Source organism: Strix aluco, chromosome 1 (assembly GCF_031877795.1).
Source record: "Strix aluco isolate bStrAlu1 chromosome 1, bStrAlu1.hap1, whole genome shotgun sequence".
Taxonomy (NCBI): Eukaryota; Metazoa; Chordata; class Aves; order Strigiformes; family Strigidae; genus Strix; species Strix aluco.
The window spans coordinates 29,378,400-29,398,902 of NC_133931.1; the positions used below are offsets into that span (position 1 = coordinate 29,378,400).

The 20,503-nt window shown below is 38.3% G+C and overlaps 1 protein-coding gene across 1 annotated transcript in view; it reads left to right on the top strand.

Moving 5' to 3' along the window:
- The window catches only part of CNGB3 (cyclic nucleotide gated channel subunit beta 3), a 76,697-nt gene that overhangs the window by 4,891 nt on the left and 51,303 nt on the right, over window positions 1–20,503 (top strand). Inside the window, exon 3 of the mRNA XM_074820275.1 lies at window positions 9,208–9,319. Coding sequence (XP_074676376.1) covers window positions 9,208–9,319 — 112 coding nt within the window. The remainder of the gene's footprint in view (window positions 1–9,207; window positions 9,320–20,503) is intronic.

Here is a 20,503-nt window from a genome sequence, read left to right on the forward strand (position 1 = left end):
TTGTTGGCTACTCACTGTCTCATCTCCACCTCCTCAGTTGCCCTTTCTCTCACTAGCTTGCTTTGTGATTAATTCTCTGTGTAATTAGTTCAATCTGTAATTAATTCTCTGTGCTTAGTCAGTTTGTTCCATAATGGATTAATTTCTTAATTTATTCCCTGCATTTCTTTATGTACTTAACAAAGTATGATTCACCTAATTACAGGTTCTCCATGATATTGAATCCAATTGCTATAGTTTCTTTGCATATTTATCACCTCCCATAACTGACTGACTATATAAATGCTTCACTTGTTTTGCACACTGTTGTTCAATAACTCTGTTGGAGGTTATGCTATTTAGAAGGCCACATCCACCCTCCACCTGCTAGCTGGTGACTGCATTGTCATTCTCTGTATCACAATTTCTTTCGTCCTCCTAGCAGATAGTTCCAGTACAATTCTTTCCAACTCATCCATTTTCTTTCCCTTCCTCTAAACATTCTCAGCACTACATTTAAGTATTGCTCTTCTGAAGTTTGTCTTCATCTCCTTCTCACTTTTCCTTCACTAGAAACTCTTTCCAATATTCTGGTTTTTGTTCTTCCTAATTCTTCTAAAGCAACAAGTGTCTCAAAGATTTTTTTTCCAGATTCATAGACATATTTATGCAGCTTTTACTAAAGTCCATATTGACATTTCTTTGTTCTTAGTAGAACCTGAGTGAGAAAGCTATCATAGGTATTTCTATACATGCCACAATTGCACCTTGGGATCATAAAGTAGACAGAACCTTCCATTTGGGAGATTGCCATGTTAATTTTCAGTGATATTAATTATTTTCACAGCCTAGATGCTTTGGAAAGAAGTACCCAGAGGATATATAAAAGGTTATATACCTGTCTGCAAATTAAATGCAAGTGCCTTTCTATAGCATATAAGATTTTGGTGCTTTTGACAGAGTCAGAAAATCTATATCCTAAGTGAGAAACCCAGACAGAGTAAACAAAGAAAAAAAAAAAAAAACAACTAGGAATGTTAATCAGCATCCTTGAATATGTAGCACCTCAAAGGAAGGGCTGCTCAAAAGGAACTTCAGCCCACTCCAAACTCTCTCCCAGTGTTCTCTTTAGGTACTTGAGGAACATACACTTTTTCACTAGATGTTTAACTAAATAAAGAAAAGCAGCAGAAGCTGCAGATAGTGGCCACCTTTCATATATTAACCTAGCTGTTTCACCTCCACTCTTTCATAATGAGGGAATTCAAACCCATATGTCTCACATTTCAGTAGAGTTCCCTAACTACCCACATAAAGTCTAGACTAGAGAGATGTGGCTTTTATAGTTGCTGGGCCATCATGCAGAAAAGAATGCAAAAACCTGTGAAGCCTGAGAAGATTACAACACAAAGCCTGGAACTAACCTAGAAGTTAACTGAAACTTAAATTTCACAGCTAAAACCTGTCTTTGGCCTATTTTGACTCTGACTCTTAAGCTGCTTTACAAAACCTGTCCCTTAGCACCTCAAAATCCAGGGTTAAATAACTGTATTTGTATTTCAAAAATACAAATCAAGTACAGCATTTGATATAATATGCTGCAGCTCAGCGAACCAAACTTGTCAATGCAAAGAGACTTTTAAATAATAATCTTATTCCTTGACTTCTTATCCTTTATATTCTTCACTGGCACTCAGTCAACAGGCAGCTATTATTCCCATAAAAAGTATTTTTTAAAGATGACTAAGAACTTCAATATGTTTAATCAGTTTGCTTCCACTCCTGCTGATGTAAAGTCTTTTAATTCCTTGCAGATCTTCATTTTTCAAATGAGTGACAGGGCTAAATTCTAGGAAAACAAACCCAGCTTCCTCACACAATCTTTCTTTCTTCACATGGAAAATAAAGTTTTATAATACTTGTTAGCCACTGAAGTTGAGAGTTGAGTTAAAATGGACCTACTTACTGATTGTTTTACTTCAACCCCACTGATTTCTGAACTGTTTTCCCCTGCACAGACCATTTGTTCAAAAAAAATTGCTTGGAAAGTCACAGAGGTGTGTATTTTGTAATGTCGGAGCTGAAATCTCTTCTCTCCTTTGTCCATAGGTTTCCTGTGTGTTTATTTTTCTTGACATCTTCATGACCCTATAGCCATCTTTCAAATATTTATGGACATAGCTCAAGAACACCTCTGTGAGGCAAGGACAACCAGGCAAATGATTAATTATGTCAGAAGTATCCCAGGAAGTTTGTAGGACAGTTCCCTCATTCCCGTTCTACTGCTTCAAATGCAAAGTCAGTCTTTATTCCTGCTATATTAGAGAACCTGCTCTCTATGTTATTTGGCAGGCAATAACATTTAAAAGCCTATTTGAGACTTCTAACCTATTTTGAAACTTTTAATAGTTTACAAAAAGAGGAAATGACAAAAAGATCACTGATTTTAAGTGCTTAAAATTATGTTTCTAAGGGATATATGTCACAGATAGATAGCTAAAAACCAGATTACTCAAACATTAACCACTCTGCCTCTTACTAGCAGGCTCTACCTATGTCTTTACACAGTGTTTCCCATTTTCAACAAGCTGTCTAACCTCAAGTATTTCCATGCACAGTTAAAATTGCCAACGTTGTTGTTTGTATATTAACTAAAATAGTTTTATCATATGAGCACAAACAGTAAGCTACACAAGGTTTTCAGGCAACCATTAAATATACATATTCAAAGTATTCCTTTATCTTTGGCTTTTTCTCTCCCATGACTAATTCTCTTCTGTGTTTCTGCTAAATACGAGAAGATGATCGAGGCAGCTCAGGCCAATCAGATCTTCAGGACTTTTTTCTTTACTGAAGGAATACAAAAGAACAACATTAAATGTTGTTTAATTAAAGATTGCCTACCTTAATCCTGGTAATAAACATCAGAAATGACTGTTAAGGTTTACAACTGTATTACATGAATAGCAAGTCAATTGACTGTATTTAGTACAACACTATCATTGTGAGATAATATAGTATTTTTAAGCATCAATTTATTTTAAAATGTCTGCATTTTTGTGAAAGTCACTAAGAATTTAGTAGTAGAAGTATTTGACAATATATTTACTTAACATAAAATACACACTATACTAAGATGTTGTGATGGAAATACTGCTTCCACCAAAGAAAAATATACAAGCAAGTCAACGTTTTGTAAATGGTCCTGTAAAACAATATATTATGCATTCACAGTGAAGTGAGACTATGTCAGATAAAGATCAAGATGTGCTAAAATATGCTTTTGTATAGCCGAAAGAAGCAGCCAGGGAACTCTGCGTTTTGTATGAGGACCATAAGTAACTGCTAGCCATTGAGTTCTACTTTCACATACACCCAACCAGTCCAGAAAGGGAGGGGAAGCATAGATGAGATACAAGATAAGACTTGCTAGTACAAGGCAATGGAGCTGTCTGGGAATTCTGGTGAAGAGTCTTCCCTTTCTAAAGTATGGCAAAGCAAAAGCACTTTTCCTGTTCTGTACTCAGGAATACACTTAAGTGCTTCTATCTAACTGCTGACATTTATTAATAGCTTTACCTCTAAAAACTAATCTTTTATTTGACATTTTCCTTCTCTTCATTTTTTTGCAATAAGGATAATACATTTGTGATGCTAAAGGCTAGTAATTATGGTTATGGAATGTGTACCTGGACATAACTGATCCAAGAAACAGAACTCTTAAAGCCAGTCTACTGACTGAGAGATTTATGTTTTATTACTTTCTGGAAGAAAGTACCTTCAGATTGTCTGACTGCTCCAGAGGCACTCCTTCTGATGTTGAATAATCAGTAAGGCTGGTGATCTCCACAACACAAAGTGCTTTCTTTCCTGTTCCTAAGCCTCCTGCTGCTGTTTGCATGGACAGAAGCAGGGGTCAGATAGGAAAAAAGAGCCTGATTGCTCAGGCAACCTCTTCCCTTGCTCTAAAGAGCAGCCTAGGAGCTCACCACCTCCATGTTGACCTGTGGAGGGAATAAGAAGAAGGAGCTGTCCTAGCCAGTCTGGTGAGGTGGTAATTGCCTTTTCCAAACCTAGAGCTTTTGAAGAACACCAGAAACAGCAGGGATAGGACTGGGAAGTAGAATAAATGATGAATGAGTGTAAAATTACAGACTTAATATGCCCTTCTGTTTGCTAATTACATACTATGTTAGGAAATATCATTTTATGCTCTACTGGTGGAAGAATCATTATAATATTCATGGCTACTAGACAACACATCTCAGTGGATCCATGAGGTTTTAGAGTCCTTTGCTGACATTGACTATTGCCAGAAGAAAAGTCAACAACACCTCTGTGGGGTTAAACCTATGACAGAGATTTTTGGATCCACCAATACTTATGTATGCTTAGAACTGAAGGCTTTAGAAGAATCAATATTATTATGACAAGAATGAAAATTCTGCAGTGCTGTGTCCTGGCATTGACAAATCTGCCTATACCAACAGCTTCCTCTGTGGAAAAAGGTCCTTAGGACTAATGCCCACAGTTTTAGGACAGTGTGTACAGTGCTAAATTTTAGAAACATGACAGTGGTGTTGGTCCTACATGAGCAGGTTTAAACTAAAACCAACTTTACTAGCTCTTCCAATGTTATGCTTAGCCTCACAATATTCTGCTTTTTGTGAAGCCTGAACTTATTTCATGTGATTATAACACTGTTTTAATAAAAACTCCAACATTCAGCTTTTTGAGTTGCAGAGGAAAAAACCCCTAAATTATCAATCAAAAAAGTTTAAAACCCATAGATAAGTACAAAGTATTCCTTTTTTTTTGCTCTAGGCCAAAACCAGGAAATACTCTGCTAAAGGCTGTTCTGCAAGTGTGTTTGTGGCAGTAGGAAATCAAATTAACTTGGAAAGATTGTCAAGGGCCTCTGTCCAAAATTGTGAAGTGAAAGCTGAAGATAAAACTGTTTTATGGAAACATGAATAGCCTCAGAATAAGTTGGATATACTCCTCCAATATGCAGAAATCTTGTGGCTACTCTAACCTAATCCTGCAATACTGTTCCAATGTTGTTTCAATGGAAGTATAAAAATAGGGGAAAAGAATTAACAATGAAGGTTTAATAATACTTACTTTCAGCTGGGAGCATTATCAGCTCGACTAAGATAACACAGGTGAAAGACTGACAACCCACTGATAACCCTTTTTTAATTGCTCTTTTGCCTGGCCTAAATCTCTCCTGGAAGAACAAAAACCTGTGGAAAATGAGAAAAATATGAAAGACTAAGAGAGGGAAACAAATCAGTCTTATAATCTGCATCTTGTTCCTTGTTATCCTAGGCAGATCACTGGTATAAAAAGGTTTCAGTGGGCTTCTCAATTTAACCAGCTACCTTTTTGAGTGATTCTATTAAACCGTGTGCCCACAAAGTTATACTTCTGCAACTGGTGCTTTTCCCTTCCATCTTAAAAGAGAACCAACCACACTTATCCCAACCCAGTTTTAAATTATATTATTTTTATGGGGAGGCCGAATGATCTAGAATACATAGACACCAGTGGGCTGCATTCCTCAACTCCCACTACTAATGCGTTGGCAGCTTTAGCTACCTATGTTCCAATATAATGGGAATAAAAATAATTTAGAAAAACTCAAATCCCTTATTTTGCCAAGTGTACATGGATCTATCTGTTTTGAAAATTGCTTCAGCTGTTGGTGCCTGGGCATAATTCTGCCTCCTTTTTCTCACTCGTGATTTCTTTATCATGATCAAAGTCATGTAAAGCATAAAAGATTTCTTTGTTGTCCTGTAAACCTTGCCATTCACCTGATGGTTCATTATTTATTCTAGAAATCAATTGTACTCTAAATGTTCCTTAAAATGACTACCACATTGTTCTTACAGGTATTCTTTGGGGCTGATCTCATAAATCAGAGGGGTATGAGCTAGATTTAAGTAGTGAAGTGACTAGGATTTTTTAAATGTGACTACACAGACAGCCCTCACAATTTCACACAGAAAGAAGCAACTAAAACTTGACACACAGCTGGCAGTGGTGCTAGGCCATGATATCCTAATCCTAAGGCAAATAAGTCCTGTGCTGGTCCTGGAGATTTATGAACTCTAAAAACTTGTGGAAGCTTGGAATATTCATGGGATTACAATGTTTTCCATCATTCTGAGTCCAGTCAGCATTTAATGGTTGGTGTGGGTTCAGACCTCAGACTGATTACCTTGAGAGGTATTCTCTAGCAAGCTGAGAAGCCATTGTCCTTCTGCAATGGGACGCTTATGTGCAAGCACTATATTTTTTGACTTTGTAGTCTTCCCTTCCCACACACATGTTGTCACTCCAGAGATGGATTGTCTTATTCAGGAGCCTGTTACTCCAAATAGTGTGTCTACACTGACAGTTTATTTCAGAGGAAGAATGTCCTTCTGAAACAAATCTCCTGATTGTCCCCCACTGTGTTCTTTTCACCAAAAAAACTCCAGGAATGCAGGAGTAAATTCCTTCAGAATAAAACTAAACCAGAAGAAGCACTCTGTGAGTCAACCTACTTTACTTGAGCTACTGATGGTCATTCATTTCAGAGGATCATAATAGACCTGGTTTGAAATTCAGCTGCCTCAAACAGATATAGCTTAGATGCCAGACCTTCAGCTCCATTTCACTGTTTTGATTGTTCCTATCAGGTTGTATTCTCTGCTAGTATAGACATAACTAGGGACAATTACTATAACAAAGAAAATTCCCGAAGTGAGATAATTACAGAAATGTTGAGATTAGCTTTTCTGTCACTCTGGAGTATACAGCTTTTTGTCTGGGGGACTCAGGGCAGAGAGAACTGGGAAACTATAAACCATGAATTCAGAAGGGAGCAGAAACAACAGCGAGTGCTGAAATTTTTGGATCTTGCATCTTCTTTTCTACATCATGTCATATTGACCACAAAACCACAGGAGGACTGTGTGCCAAGGGAAGCACAGCCAGTAGCATCATTTGTAGAGATCCCTCAGGGAAAGGGTTATATAGAATTTTAACAGGTTAAGGTTCAGTAGCAAGACCCACAAATTAGTTATAAATAGGTTCAAAACCTCTTTATTTTCTGTAACTGCAGCTCCTCTGCAATTTTCTTACAGAAGATGTTTATGAAATTTCTGGGAGAAATAGATTTTATTTCTCTATGAGAATGTATTCACTGTGCTAGAAGCCTGAACCCTTTTTAAAATTCCTCCTTCCTAAAAGAAAGTATTTTTGACTGGAACTCCCAGAAAAGCATTTTGAACCTCTATAATCAAATAGTAAGAAACTCTTTCATTCTTTCTTGAACCTTCCTGGGGACAGGAATAGTAACAGTCCTCTTTGGAATCCTCACTTCCCTGAATGTGTGCTACTCTGTACCTTAAAAATTCCCTGGCAGATCCTTCAAGTAAGATGAAACATTCCCTATTGTTATACGTTCAACAGACTTTTCCTCATGATAGTACTGCAATACTAACTGCTGCAGAAAAGAAACAATAATCTGAATTTCCATTAAGTGGGCAAGATACTATTACCAATTTAAGCCATAAATCCAATTGAATGTCAGAGTTTTAAATGGAATTCCTCACAAAAATCTTCCCAGCTTACCGGTGATAAGTAATATAAATCCTGCAGACTGTCTCTTCATTCTCAATAGTGCTACATTTCTCCAAGGGACTTTTTGAAAATTAACCTCTAAACTTGCTAAGTCAAAATCCAGTTGACCAACACGTTGGGGAACATGGATTTCTTTGCCTTCTCTTCAGTTCCTTGTCTGACTCTGGCTTGAGTATTTCTGGCATCCACAGATACCCCTGTCTAGGTTTTGTCTTTGATCCTATTTAAGAAATTAATTCCTGTGAGAGTAGCAAGGCTCATGCAGGGCATTTTTGCTTCTTAACCTAAACACTAAGAACAAATACTAGAAATGCCCTGCTGGTCCTGTAATTAGTTGTCCAACTGGTAAAAGTCTGAAACTCAGCTCAAGAAACATTGTATCTGTTCTTAATAGTTACCTGGAAGAAAATATTATCCCAAATCTAAATAAATGGTGGTAGGAGGGTAGTTTGGTTTAAGTGCTGTAAACAAACTGACCTACTGTCCTTCACTAAGTTTTGTTTCAGCGCCATTTCATTCAACCACCTTCCAGCTGAGCACATTAACAGTTTACTGTTGTAACGCTTTTAGTTCTCTGAAATTAATAAAAACTCTCTAAATATGGAGATTAACTATCAGAAAACTAATCTTACACTATCTTTCCAAAATACTTAAGGTTTTATTTTCTTTGAGCTGTCTTGAAATTAAAATAGAGCATACACAACAGGCTGCCGATTTATTTGCTGTGATGTCTTGCTGTCAAGCTTTTTCCTCTATAATCATATTACTTAAAGTATTTATGAAGGCTCAGTTTGTTCCTCCTTTATGCAAAGTGCCAGACTGATGAGAGCTTCCAAATTTTTTCTCAGCATGAAAAATTAAAATAAAGATATAGCACTAATTGTAAAAATTAATTACATAAGGCCACTTAAATGGCAAGTGACCACCATTTGCATAGAGTTTGTTTCAAACTCTACAAACTTTCCACTTAAACTCCTTTAAAAAAGTTACTTGTAACAAAAATGAAGAAATAGACTAGCCAAAGTTTTACATGCTCACATTCTTAATGACATATTTCAATCATCATTTACTCAGCAACAAACCGGACTGTCATGGCAGATGAATCAACAGGAGGTTTAATGCAATTCAGACACTGGAGTATAAATAATGTCATTAGCATTTCTATGCATAAGCAGATAAGTTACTCTTCATAAAAATGTATTTCCTGTATTTCACAAGGCATTTCTGGACAGATCTATCTATCTGTCCTCTACATATTTTTGTAAATAAGCACACACAAAAATTTTATCATACTGCATGAGTTCTTGTCACTTATAAAATATAGGAGAGCTCTGTATTGACCATTGTTGACCTGGTTACAGATGCATCTAGTTTAAAACTACAAATAAGTTACATATTCTAAAAGATACACTCATCGTGAACATGGTCTGTACAGCTGGCACTGAAATAGATTCAAAGGTCAGCTCCCAGAATCAGTGTCATGTAGTGCTTGTCCACTGAAGAAAAAGTGGCATCCAAGGTGTGATTCCTCAAAAAATATTATCATAATTATTTTTAAAAATTGATATTCAAAAATTAAAACCTTTTTTCTAGGTACAGTACTAACAAAATCACCTGAGCCTTCAAAAACTGAAAAATCAACCGAACCAGCTAAGAAAATTCAACAAGAACAGCATTGGCTCAATGATGGAGGAGAAGATGCTAAGTGAGTAAATTCAATTTAAAAAATTGAGGCTTTTTTCCTGACATCCTGATTTAACATTTGTGTGTGCCATATTTCAGTTCATTAAAAGTCCATCCTGGCCTGTAAGGATCTGAAGAACTTTATTTCAATTCTAAGGCAACCATATATATGAGGTATTCATTCAGTATGTGCTTTTGATAGTTTGTTGTATACATCATCCTAAATTTCAGGAATGAGGAAAAGGATTTGCTCAACTACACTTATATACTAATTCTAACAATGCTGCTGCTCAGTTATTATTACTCTACCTTAGCAAAGGAGCAAATCCCAGGATGCTGTCCTGAATAGCTGGAATGTTTGTCACATCATTTTAATGTAAAATCTTTTTACCCTGTACATTTTTTTGCTGAGTTATCCCACTAAATCAGCATTAGTCTGTGCAACCAGAGGATTAGGACTGTCTTTTCCTGAGAAGAGACAAATAAATTAAACAATAATATTCCTTCAGGGGAAAATCTAGCATCATTCAACCTTTTGAAAAAGCTTAGGTGACTGTTTTGCTAAAACAGAAAACATGAAGTTTAGAAAACAATAATCTTGGAAGAGTCTACATTCATTACAGAAGCATAGATTCATAGAAGCATAGAATCATAGAATGGTTTAGGTTGGAAGGGACCTTTAAAGCTCATCTAGTCCAATCCCTCTGTCCTGGGCAGGGACATCACAACTATATCAGGTTGCTCAAAGCCCATCCAATCTGACCTTGAATGTTTCCAGGGATGGGACATCTAGAACTTCTCTGTGAAACCTGTTCCAGTCTCGCCATCCTCACAGTAAAGAATATCTTCTATATATCTAGTCTAAATCTACCCTCTTTTAGTTTAAAACCAGTACTCCTTATCTTATTGTTACAGGCCCCATTAAAAAGTCTGTCCCCTTCTTTCTTATAAGCCCCCTTTAAGTATTGAAAGGCTGCAAAAGGGTTTCCCCAGAGTCTTCTCTTCTCCAGGCTGAACAACCCCAACTCTCTCAGCCTTTCTTCATAGGAGAGATGTTCTATCCCTCTAATCGTTTTTATGTGCCTCCTCTGGACCCACTCCGACAGGTCCATATCTTTCCTGCACTGAGGACTCCAGAGCTGGACGCAGCACTCCAGGTGGGGTCTCACCAGAGTGAAGTAGAGGGGCAGAATCACCTCCCTTGACCTGCTGGCCACACTTCTTTTGATACAGCCCAAGATGTGGTTGGCTTTCTGAGCTATGAGCACACATTGCCAGCTCATATCCATCTTTTCATCCACCAGTATCCCCAAGTCCTTCTCAGCAGGGCTGCTCTCAATCCTTTCATCCCCCAGCCTGTATTGGTTGCCCCAGTCTAGGTGCAGGACCTTGCGGTTGGCCTTGTTGAACCACATGAAGTTCACATGGGCCACTTCTCCAGCTTGTCCAGTTCCCTTTATATGGCATCCAATCCCTCAGGCATGTCAACCGCACCACACAGCTTGGTCTCATCTGCAAACTTGCTGAGAGTGCACTCATTCCCACTGTTTATGTCATTGATGAAGATATTAAACAGCATCATAGAAGAAATTCATAGAACAAATGTAGAGGTTAGCCCCAACTCCCAGGTTATATCAGGTTGCCCAGAACTTTGTTCGATATAAATGTGAAGGTATATCTCCAAGAATGAAGCTTCCACAGTTTCTCTGGGCAATCTGGTCCACCACTTGACCATCCTTATTATACAAATTATTACCTTACATATAATTAAATTTTCCTTTGCTCTAACTTGTTTCTGTTGTTTCTCATACTTTTGCTGTGCATCTCCAAGAACAGTCTGGATCCATGTTCTCTATAACCACTCACTGGGTAGTGAAACACTGCAATTACCTCAATTTTCTCAACTTTTCATCTACAGTTTAACAAACCCAGCTTTTTCAGCATCTCCTCATATATCCTGTGGTCTAGTCCCCAGTCATCTTAATAGCCCTCTGCTAGTGTTGCATCATGTGGTCAGTGCCTTTCATGTACAAGGTAGACTACAGCTGAACACAGATACGATGTCATAAATCTCACACAGAAGGAAATAACCACTCCCCCTTAATCAGCTATCTATGTTTTTTCTAAAGCATAGCATGTAGTTAGTCTTCATTGCTACAAGAACACATTGTGGATTCATATTCAAATTGTCATCCACCAGGACCCCCAGATCCTTTTATGCAAAGCTGTTTAGTCAGTCAGCTGCAAGCCTTTACTCTTGCATGGGGTTATTCCATTCCAGGTATGGAAACTTACATTTGCCTTTGCTAAGCTTCATGGAGTTCCTGCCGGCCTGTCCCCCCAGTATGTTGAGATCCCTTTGAGTGGAAAATAATGGACACACTCAATCCAGAACAGGGTAGATACTTCTCCTGCTCGCTTTTGCCTTCTATTATTTTGATTATCCTGATGACGCAAAGCAAAAGTCTTTCCCTGACATGGAGTTATTTAATTTATAGAGATTCTCTATTTCTTCTCCTTCACCAAGACAGACTTTGTACTGCATTGACAAAGAATAATCAAGTGAAATACTAATGCATATGCTTCTATAAAATAATACATGCAATTAAAAATAACTCTGACTAGAATGACTGGAAATGTTATAAATAACTTGGTATTTTGAATGTGAATCAGTAGGTCAACAATGAAAACCTAGATAAAGCATCTCCTTTTGTGTCATTGTAGGATATGTTATTAGATGCTTACAGTTCCACTGGTAAATCCCATAACCATGGTTAACATAATTACAATATCCTTATGAAACAAACGGGTATGTTGCTTTTTAGTAGAAGACAAAATCTGTTAAAAGGAAATTTAAAATATTTATGTTAAACATTCTCTTCTCAAAGTTGTTCTGACTCACTGTCATGTGTACATCCAGATATATCTAGTCAGTCTAATTTGAGCAACAGCTTCTAAAAATACAGTAAATCTTTGGTAAATTCTACTGTCAGAGCAGTTACCCGCTTAATTCTGCAGTAGAGCTTGAAGGCATGGCACTGGTGTCATTGCATTGCTATGAAACTAAACTAAACAGATCTATTATACAACTTTCAGAGCTGGAGGGAGAATTATTTTTAAAATGTGCCTTTGAGAGAATTTAATTCATGGCCCCTAAAGATTCATGGGAGTATATCTAGACACCGTTCTTGATCAAGGTCACCACCTTATTGAGTCTATGTGTTCAAATCTACTCACTAGAATATTTTTAAGAAATCAACTGCCTTTATCACGTGAGAAAATATACGTAAATGTGTATGCATAAGGAGATAAGGAGAATTTGAGTCAAACAAAATACATGTAGCCTACAAAAATAGCAGTAAATGAAACATGCTCAAATCACTCTCTAGCATTGAGGTCAATTAGAATAATACAAAATGCTTCCCGAAAAAGTGTCAGTTGTGAATTATCTTTGCTTAATGTTAATTTCTGGGTGTTACCATACCTGGGAATTATTTGGAAAAGTGATAGTTTGACTAGACAAAACCACACCTAGGACTATTTGTACAACTCAACAGGATAGTTAACTGAGCATCCTATCGTCCATGAATTTTCCCTGTGACTGTTTAATCTACATTTGGATAATGTCCAAATGGTGATTAGTAGCAAGTGGTGTCCCTCGGGGGTTTCTGTTGGGAGCAATACTATTTAATATCTTTATTAATGACACAGACAATGGGATTCAGTGCACCCTCAGCAAGCTTGCAGACAACACCAAGCTGAGTGGTGCAGTTGATTCACTGGAGGGAAGGGATGTCATCCAGAGAGACCTTGACAGGTATATTAGAAATAGTATGACCAGCAGAAGTAGGGAGGTGATAGTCTCCCTGTACTCTGCACTGGTGAGGCCACACCTGGAGTAATGTGTCCAGTTTTGGGCACCTCAACACGAGAGAGATATCGAGGTGCTGGAGCGAGTGCAGAGGAGGGCAACGAAGCTGGTGAAAGGCCTGGAGAATAAATCCTATGAGGATCGATTGAAGGAGCTGGGACTGTTCAGTTTGAGGAGGAGAAGGCTGAGGGAAGACCTCATCACTCTCTACAGCTACCTGAAAGGACATTGTAGAGAGGTTGGTGCTGGTCTCTTCTCACAGGTAATTAGCGATAGAACAAGAGGGAATGGTTTTAAACTGCAACAGGGGAGGTTTAGACTGGACATTAGGAAAAAATTTTTCACAGAAAGAGTGGTCAGACAATGGAATAGGCTGCCCAGGGAGGTGGTGGAGTCATGATCCCTGGATGTCTTTAACAGTCGTTTAAATGAGTTATTGGGGGATGTGGTGTAGGGGAGAACTTTGTAGAGTAAGGCTGATGGTTGGACTCGATAATACTAAGGGTCTTTTCCAACCTGAATGATTCTGTGATTCTGTGACAAGCTTGAGGAGTGGGCCTATATAAACCTCATGAAGATCAACAAGGCCAAGTGCAAGGTCCTGAGCTGGATTCAGGTCAATCACCAGTATCAATACAGGCTGGGTTATGAATGGATTGAGAATAACCCTGCAGAGAAGGACTTGGAGATACTGGTGGCTGAAAAATTAGCTACGAGGTGTCAGTGTGCGCTTGCAGCCCAGAAAGTCAATTGTATCCTGGGCTGCATCAAAAGAAGTGTGGCCAGCAGGTCAAGGGATGTGATTCTCCCCCTCTATTCTGCTCTCATGAGGCTCCACCTGGTATACAGCCTCCAGCTCTGGGGTCCCCAGTACAATAAAAGCATGGACCTCTTAGAGCAGGTCCAGAGGAGGGCTACAAAAATGATCAACAGGCTGGAACACCTCTCCTATGAAGAAAGGCTAAGAGAGTTGGAGTTGTTCAGCCTGAAGAAGAGAAGACTCTGGAGAGACCTTATTGTGGCCTTTAAATATATTAAAGGGGCTTATAAGATGGAGAAAGACTTTTTTCCAGGGCTTGTAGTGACAGGACAAGGAGTAATGCTTTTAAACTGAAAGTGGGTAGATTTAAATTAGATGTAAGGAAAAAAAATTTTTTATGAGGGTGGTGAGACACTGGTTGTCCAGAGAAGTTATGGGTGCCCCATCATTTGAAGTGTTCAAGGTCAGGTTGGACAGGGCTTTATTAACTTTTAACTTTTAACTCAACCTGATCTAGTTGAAGATGTCCCTGCCCAGGGCAGAGGGGTTGTACTAGATGATCTTTAAAGGTCCCTTCCAAACCAAACCATTCTATGATTCTATGATACTGTTATGGAAAGAGCCATAATTTGGTTGGTTGAATTAAATCAATGTTGGGTGAAATGATTAGTAGAATTTTCTTAACTGGAATTTTGGATTTTGTCCAGCTGTATTTCAGGGAGCAGTAAGGGCCAGCTTCTCCCTGAGGAAAGGGAAGATGGGAGACAGTGGTAACACCAATGTAAGCCGTGTCCTTACCAACAAGGTGCCATCCCATAGGGTCTGAACACAGCAAGCAGAGCAGAATCTTAGTATCAGGGTCCATCAACAATCAGGTGATGATGAAGCAGGTGTAGCGTCCATCCAGGGAGTCCAGTCAGAAGCAAAAAAGGCAGGGTCAGAGACAAGACTTGGAGACAAGGCTACAACATGACGTCAAAGTCCTTTCAGGAGAAATGACCAGAGAAGGAACTGAAGCTAGACACACATAGGCATAGCTCAGGCAGTGACTAAGGCCTGAGCTTAAATGGACACCACAGGCCCATGGGCAGATGGTGTGGGTGAAAGTCCCAGTGGAGGCAGCTCAGGGCCATTAAGGCCTGTTGCGGTCCTGATAGTATGCTTTGACTTAGATGATAGACTATTTTCCTATACTAATCATTCTTCAAGAGTCAAAGTTTAATAAAAAAATCACTTGATCTGCACAGTAAGAAATCATCAGTATGCCCATAGACTGTAAGATACATAATAAGTAAGGTTTGTGGATATATATTTATTCATAACCCATGTACACCCAGAGCACCTTAACTTCCATGGAAATTATGTTAAATGAAAAGGTTTCACCTTATCTTCTGTTACTGTGACTTTTAATTTTTTTAAATGCATCTGTGCGTGCTCAGATACATAGAGTAAGGAGGAAGGAAGAAAGCAGTTGTTCACACTTTTTATTTAGATCAGACCTGTGTCTCTCCATGCAGAATTTCAGGGAGAGGTAATGAGCTTCCATGTAAGGACTTTCAATTTTAAAATCTTAGATAATATTGCTTTATGAACAATTACACTAATGTAATTAACTTATCTGAAATCAGTAAGACTACCTATATGTATGACAGTTTGCAAGATTGTGCACCAGCTGTGTTCTTCTTCCAGTTCAGCTGCATTTGAGTAGCATGGTGCAGCATAGCCTGTATTATCTATTAATAGGAAAATAGGGTTTTGAACTTCCTCAGAAAGAACTAATCACTTTTTTCTCTTGCTAAATGAACAACAGCTTTGACAAAGACTGCATTTACTCCTGAAAATTCCCATAGAAACTGTTTGTCTACAAGGAAAAAATATATTTCTGTCTTTCCCTCTCAGCAGTTCCTCATTTTTAAAGTACAGCAGTAGACAGTGGTGGATATTAATAAACAGTAGAGAGACACAGCACTGGTCTCAGCCACCTGAACACTATGTCTGAAAGAGGAGACACACAAGAATGGTTGATGTGCCAAGGCGCTGAATTATTGTTGAGTGTCTGAAACTTTTAATGTCTATTTCCTAATGGCTTACACAGGATTGCACACCAAGTCAGCCCTGTCTGCTGATATAGTTTCTCCCCTCCATCTCTAATGATAATGTAACAGAACGATAGGTAATTTCCATGAATAGCTATTTGCTGAGCAATAATAATCTCTGGGAGGGAGGGCTAAGACTGCGCTGACTCTTCACAGCAAGAAATGAGGGAACAGAACAACACTCAGGACCTAATTTGCACTCTAATAGAAGACAGTGGAGTCTTATTAACAAGAACTAGCACAAAACATCATTGCAGCCTTTAAAATTTATTGAGATTGTTTTCTGTTGGGGAGGATTCATAAAAACATGTATGTCCATATACAGTCCTGTACTTTTTTGAAATGCAGTACAAGCATTTCACGTGAGATACTACATAGCACTTAGGCAAATATGGCACATCACCAGGGAGCCACCAGGACCAGACCCTGCCCTAAGGACGGGAAGTGGCAACATGGTGGACAGGGCACAGACCTTCCAGTCAACACCCAGGCCCTGACCCAAGCAAGGCAAGCAGGGCAGGCCCAGGGGTATCAGCTAAGGCCATCCCAGAGCCCAGATCACCAGGCAAGTCTGTGGTGAGCAGGCAGGTCTGAGGCCAAGCCGGGAAGGCAGGCAGGCAGCCAGTGCCAGGTGAGGGGAACTGGGGTCAGACACAGCCGCAGGACAGCTGGGCAGGGCTGGGCTGGGTTGAGGCCAGGCAGGATGTACGTCTGTGGGTGTGGGCCAGGACCAGTGTGGCCATGGCCAGGCCCAGGGACACTCGCACTGGCCACTCAGCGGGAGCCACAGATGTGGGCCAAGGACTATAGCTGCCACTGAAAGCAAAGCTCTCCAGACCACCTTGCTCTGAGGAATATAGCCTGACAAACAGAGGAATATAGCAATTTGTACACAAGAGAAAATGACAGCATGCTTTGTGAGGGTACTGTTTGGAACCCAAAATCTAACCAAAAAAAATTAAAAACACATGATTCAGATAATCACAAAGGTGACATAGGAGAGGCAAATGTGATCCCTTTGTATGACCCCACACTGAAGGCCAGGAACCAACACAGTCTGTGGCATGTGGTAGCTGATGAAGAGGAGGACTGTATAAAGTGTTTTGGAATGTAAGAGTAGAGGGGAGACACATGTCTAAGGAACAAGTAGTCATGGATGCCTGGCATCAGGGGATGAAGCAAAGAAGCTGCAGCAAGTCCTAGAAAAAGTAGAGTATGGAAGGATAGTAAACAAAGCATCTGAAAGCATAGATCAGAGAAAATGGAGGGATACAAAGAGCTTCCATGACCTCTTCTTTCCTCTGTGTCTTTTAAAAGCCTTTAAGCCTGGCTAAAGTTGTTAGAGTGTTTCATCTTTTCAGATTACCAAGGTGATTACAATGTACTATTTATACTAAGGCAGTACTCTGAAACCTTGGTCAAGGATCATCAACCCTACCCAGAAAAATGCTGTGTAAAATGACAATCCATATTCGCAGGCCACATATCCAAGAGAACATAAAGAAAAAAATACAGTGGGTAACCAGGACATCGCATGCTTTTAGATTTCTCCTCAAGATCTTACATATTCTGGGTTATGTCTATAGAGGAACAAAAAATTATATCTATGTTATATCTATATCTACATTATTTGTATATTATATTTATTATATAATATATATTTATGCTGTATAATATTTTATATTACATTATATTATATTAGTATATTATATCTGTATTATACAGTCCACCTTCAGAATCTAGGTATTATGAACAAAACACATTCATACAAAAGGCACTAAATAAATTTTAATAAAATATAAAAATTATATAAAATTAGTTTAACTTTCTCACCCAGTAAACATACTCTTCTGATTCTGCTTTTGCAAATGCAGAAGCCCAACTTTCAACATTTTCAAAAAAAGGGAGCTCCAGTGTTGCAAACTGCCATATGACCACAGATGGTTCAGGAAGACTGACTTTTGTGCTCGTAGTTTGCCTTTTTCATAGCCACATCCTATTACCTAGTAGGCTATAGCAGTCCTTCTCAGGCCCACAAAGGAGATTTTTTCCTCTCTAATTTGGCTAATAGCAGCAAAAGATAACAAAATAAACAAAGATTAAGAGGCAATTTGCTATGTGGTGCATAGCCAGGTTAATAAAAAGAACTCCTGCTGGTAGCATGTTCTTAGTGAGTAATGCACTTCATTTAGCTCAATTACTTCGACCAAGAAAATTACCATGCTTATTAGTGCTTGCCATCCACTAGTTGCAACACATCAATTCACCAAACAGATGCATCTTAGAGAAACTATGTCGCATCACAAGAAAAGAATCTCAGCACCCTGGTGAAACAGACCCAGTATCAACCCTCTGCAGAGTCTCCAGAAATCCTTGATTACTGTAGGAACACCAGGGACCCAAAAAGATGACACTCATGGTGCTAAACTCCAATCAGCTTGAGATAAAGTAAAACAAGGCCAATGCTGGGCATTTCTGAAAAATCCCAGTTTAAACATAGATACAAGCATATTTTATAAAGAAAGTAATACCTTTCCTTAGTTGTTTCCAGCTAATCCCTGCAGTACCTGAAATTGTAAACAGATGGGATGCATCCAGTATGTTTTGTACATCTGACTGAAAAGACATTAATGTATTAAAAAATCAAATACTTTTCTTAGCACTTACATTCCTTGTGCTTAGGTCTTTCTTTCAGACCTTGTCACTTTTAGTGCTTGGATTTGAATTTCTGCAATGGCTAAATTGAAAACCTGCAAATTAAATAGAAAGGTGATGGTGTGCTGCCTGTACCGAAATGGATTAAACTTGCTGTAATCATTGCTGAGATGCATTTTCCTACAGCCTTTACATTCTATCCGTTCTGCAGGGTGCAGTTACCCATGCTATTTAATGCCATTCACTCTGCACGACAATCAAGTAGGTAGCCTGAAGTTAAAAAGGTAGAGAATTTGTAAGTTTTCCCTTGAAGACTAAATGAAGTGACTAAAGGGAGGGGAATGTCATTATACAGACTGAAATGCTGCTTTTTTTTTTTCTTGCGTTATTTTAAATTATATATTCATAATATTCATACATATTTATTTCTGACTGTTTAAATGGGAGAAATTCTTTTTTTTTTAGAATATGCAAGAAAACAAGGGTATAGTTCATCATACTTTGCTACTGATTTATTTCTTTAATTAAAAGCATGTTGTGTAACTCCTCCATTGACCTAACATTCTTCAGAGTAAGAAGATACCTTTTTTTATGAAGGAAGAAATGATAATTTATTAAAAATATTATCTCTGCTATTATCTGTTGAGTCAATTGCAGGGACAAAAGCAAATCAGTGAGCATTGTGACAAGTACACTAGTGTGTGTAATACAAAAGATTTATATTTAAATTGCATTTATATTTAAATTACATTTATATGAAACATTTTCAAGTACCTCAGGGTCTGTCTTGATAAATCTAAGAGACATATAAATCTAAGACATAATGCTTATTATCATTTAGTAAAGGAAAACTGATTATTCATGACAAATGTAAGTATTCATGCCTATATTTAATCTTGTCCAACACTTTTTATTAAAACACCGTGTCTCCAGTTATTTACTCATTTTCTAAATAGTATCTATTTAAGATGAAAATATCCCATGTTGTGCAGCACAAAAGAGGAATAGGGGAAATAGTGACAGGCAGAGATATGAGGATCAGATGAGAAGTCAGAGGGGTCTGGCACTCCATTCAGTGCCCTGGATAAATGATACTCGGGAGGAGATGTGTGACGATCTCTTGTACACATGAACATGCCTACTTTGTCACTGAATTTGGAAAAGAATATGGCAGAAGCCTGCAGAAGGGGAAAGGATGGTCTTAAATAGAGGTAATTGGAAGTCATCTTAAAGGAATGGTTTTTTCCTCTCTCTCACCAAGTTTCTTTGTGATACTGGGAAAGCTACAAGAAATTAGTTCCTACACAGGTGGCTGTATAGCAGGTTACCACTAACAAAGGTAGAATTGCAACAACATTGGTTGCACCAAGTTAGTTTTATATAATTAGCACAGGCAACAATAGTACATGGCATGAAGTTCAGCATATTGTGAAAGTCTGTCAGGGTTCCCAATAGGGAGCAACTTTAGTTGCCACACAAGCTGAATCTATGCCACCACTTCTTTCTCTATTTTTACTATGCTAGTTGAATTAAAGCTTCCCGAAGTGTATATTAGCTAAAAGATTCTTATTCAGGTACTCACACCTCTGCACACTGAAAATTATAAAATTAACTAATATTCTTAGACATCATACAATTATAACCCTTTTCTCAAATTTTTTTCCTTTGCAAAAAACCAGTAATAGAAAATGAAACTGTTCAAATGGCCGAAAAGTAAGATAAAAGAGAAGAGACTATACATTTTATCCCATGGCCACAATGGATAGGAAAAATTGTACCAAAACCAATTTATGTTTAGAAAAATCTATACAGTGAGATTAGTGA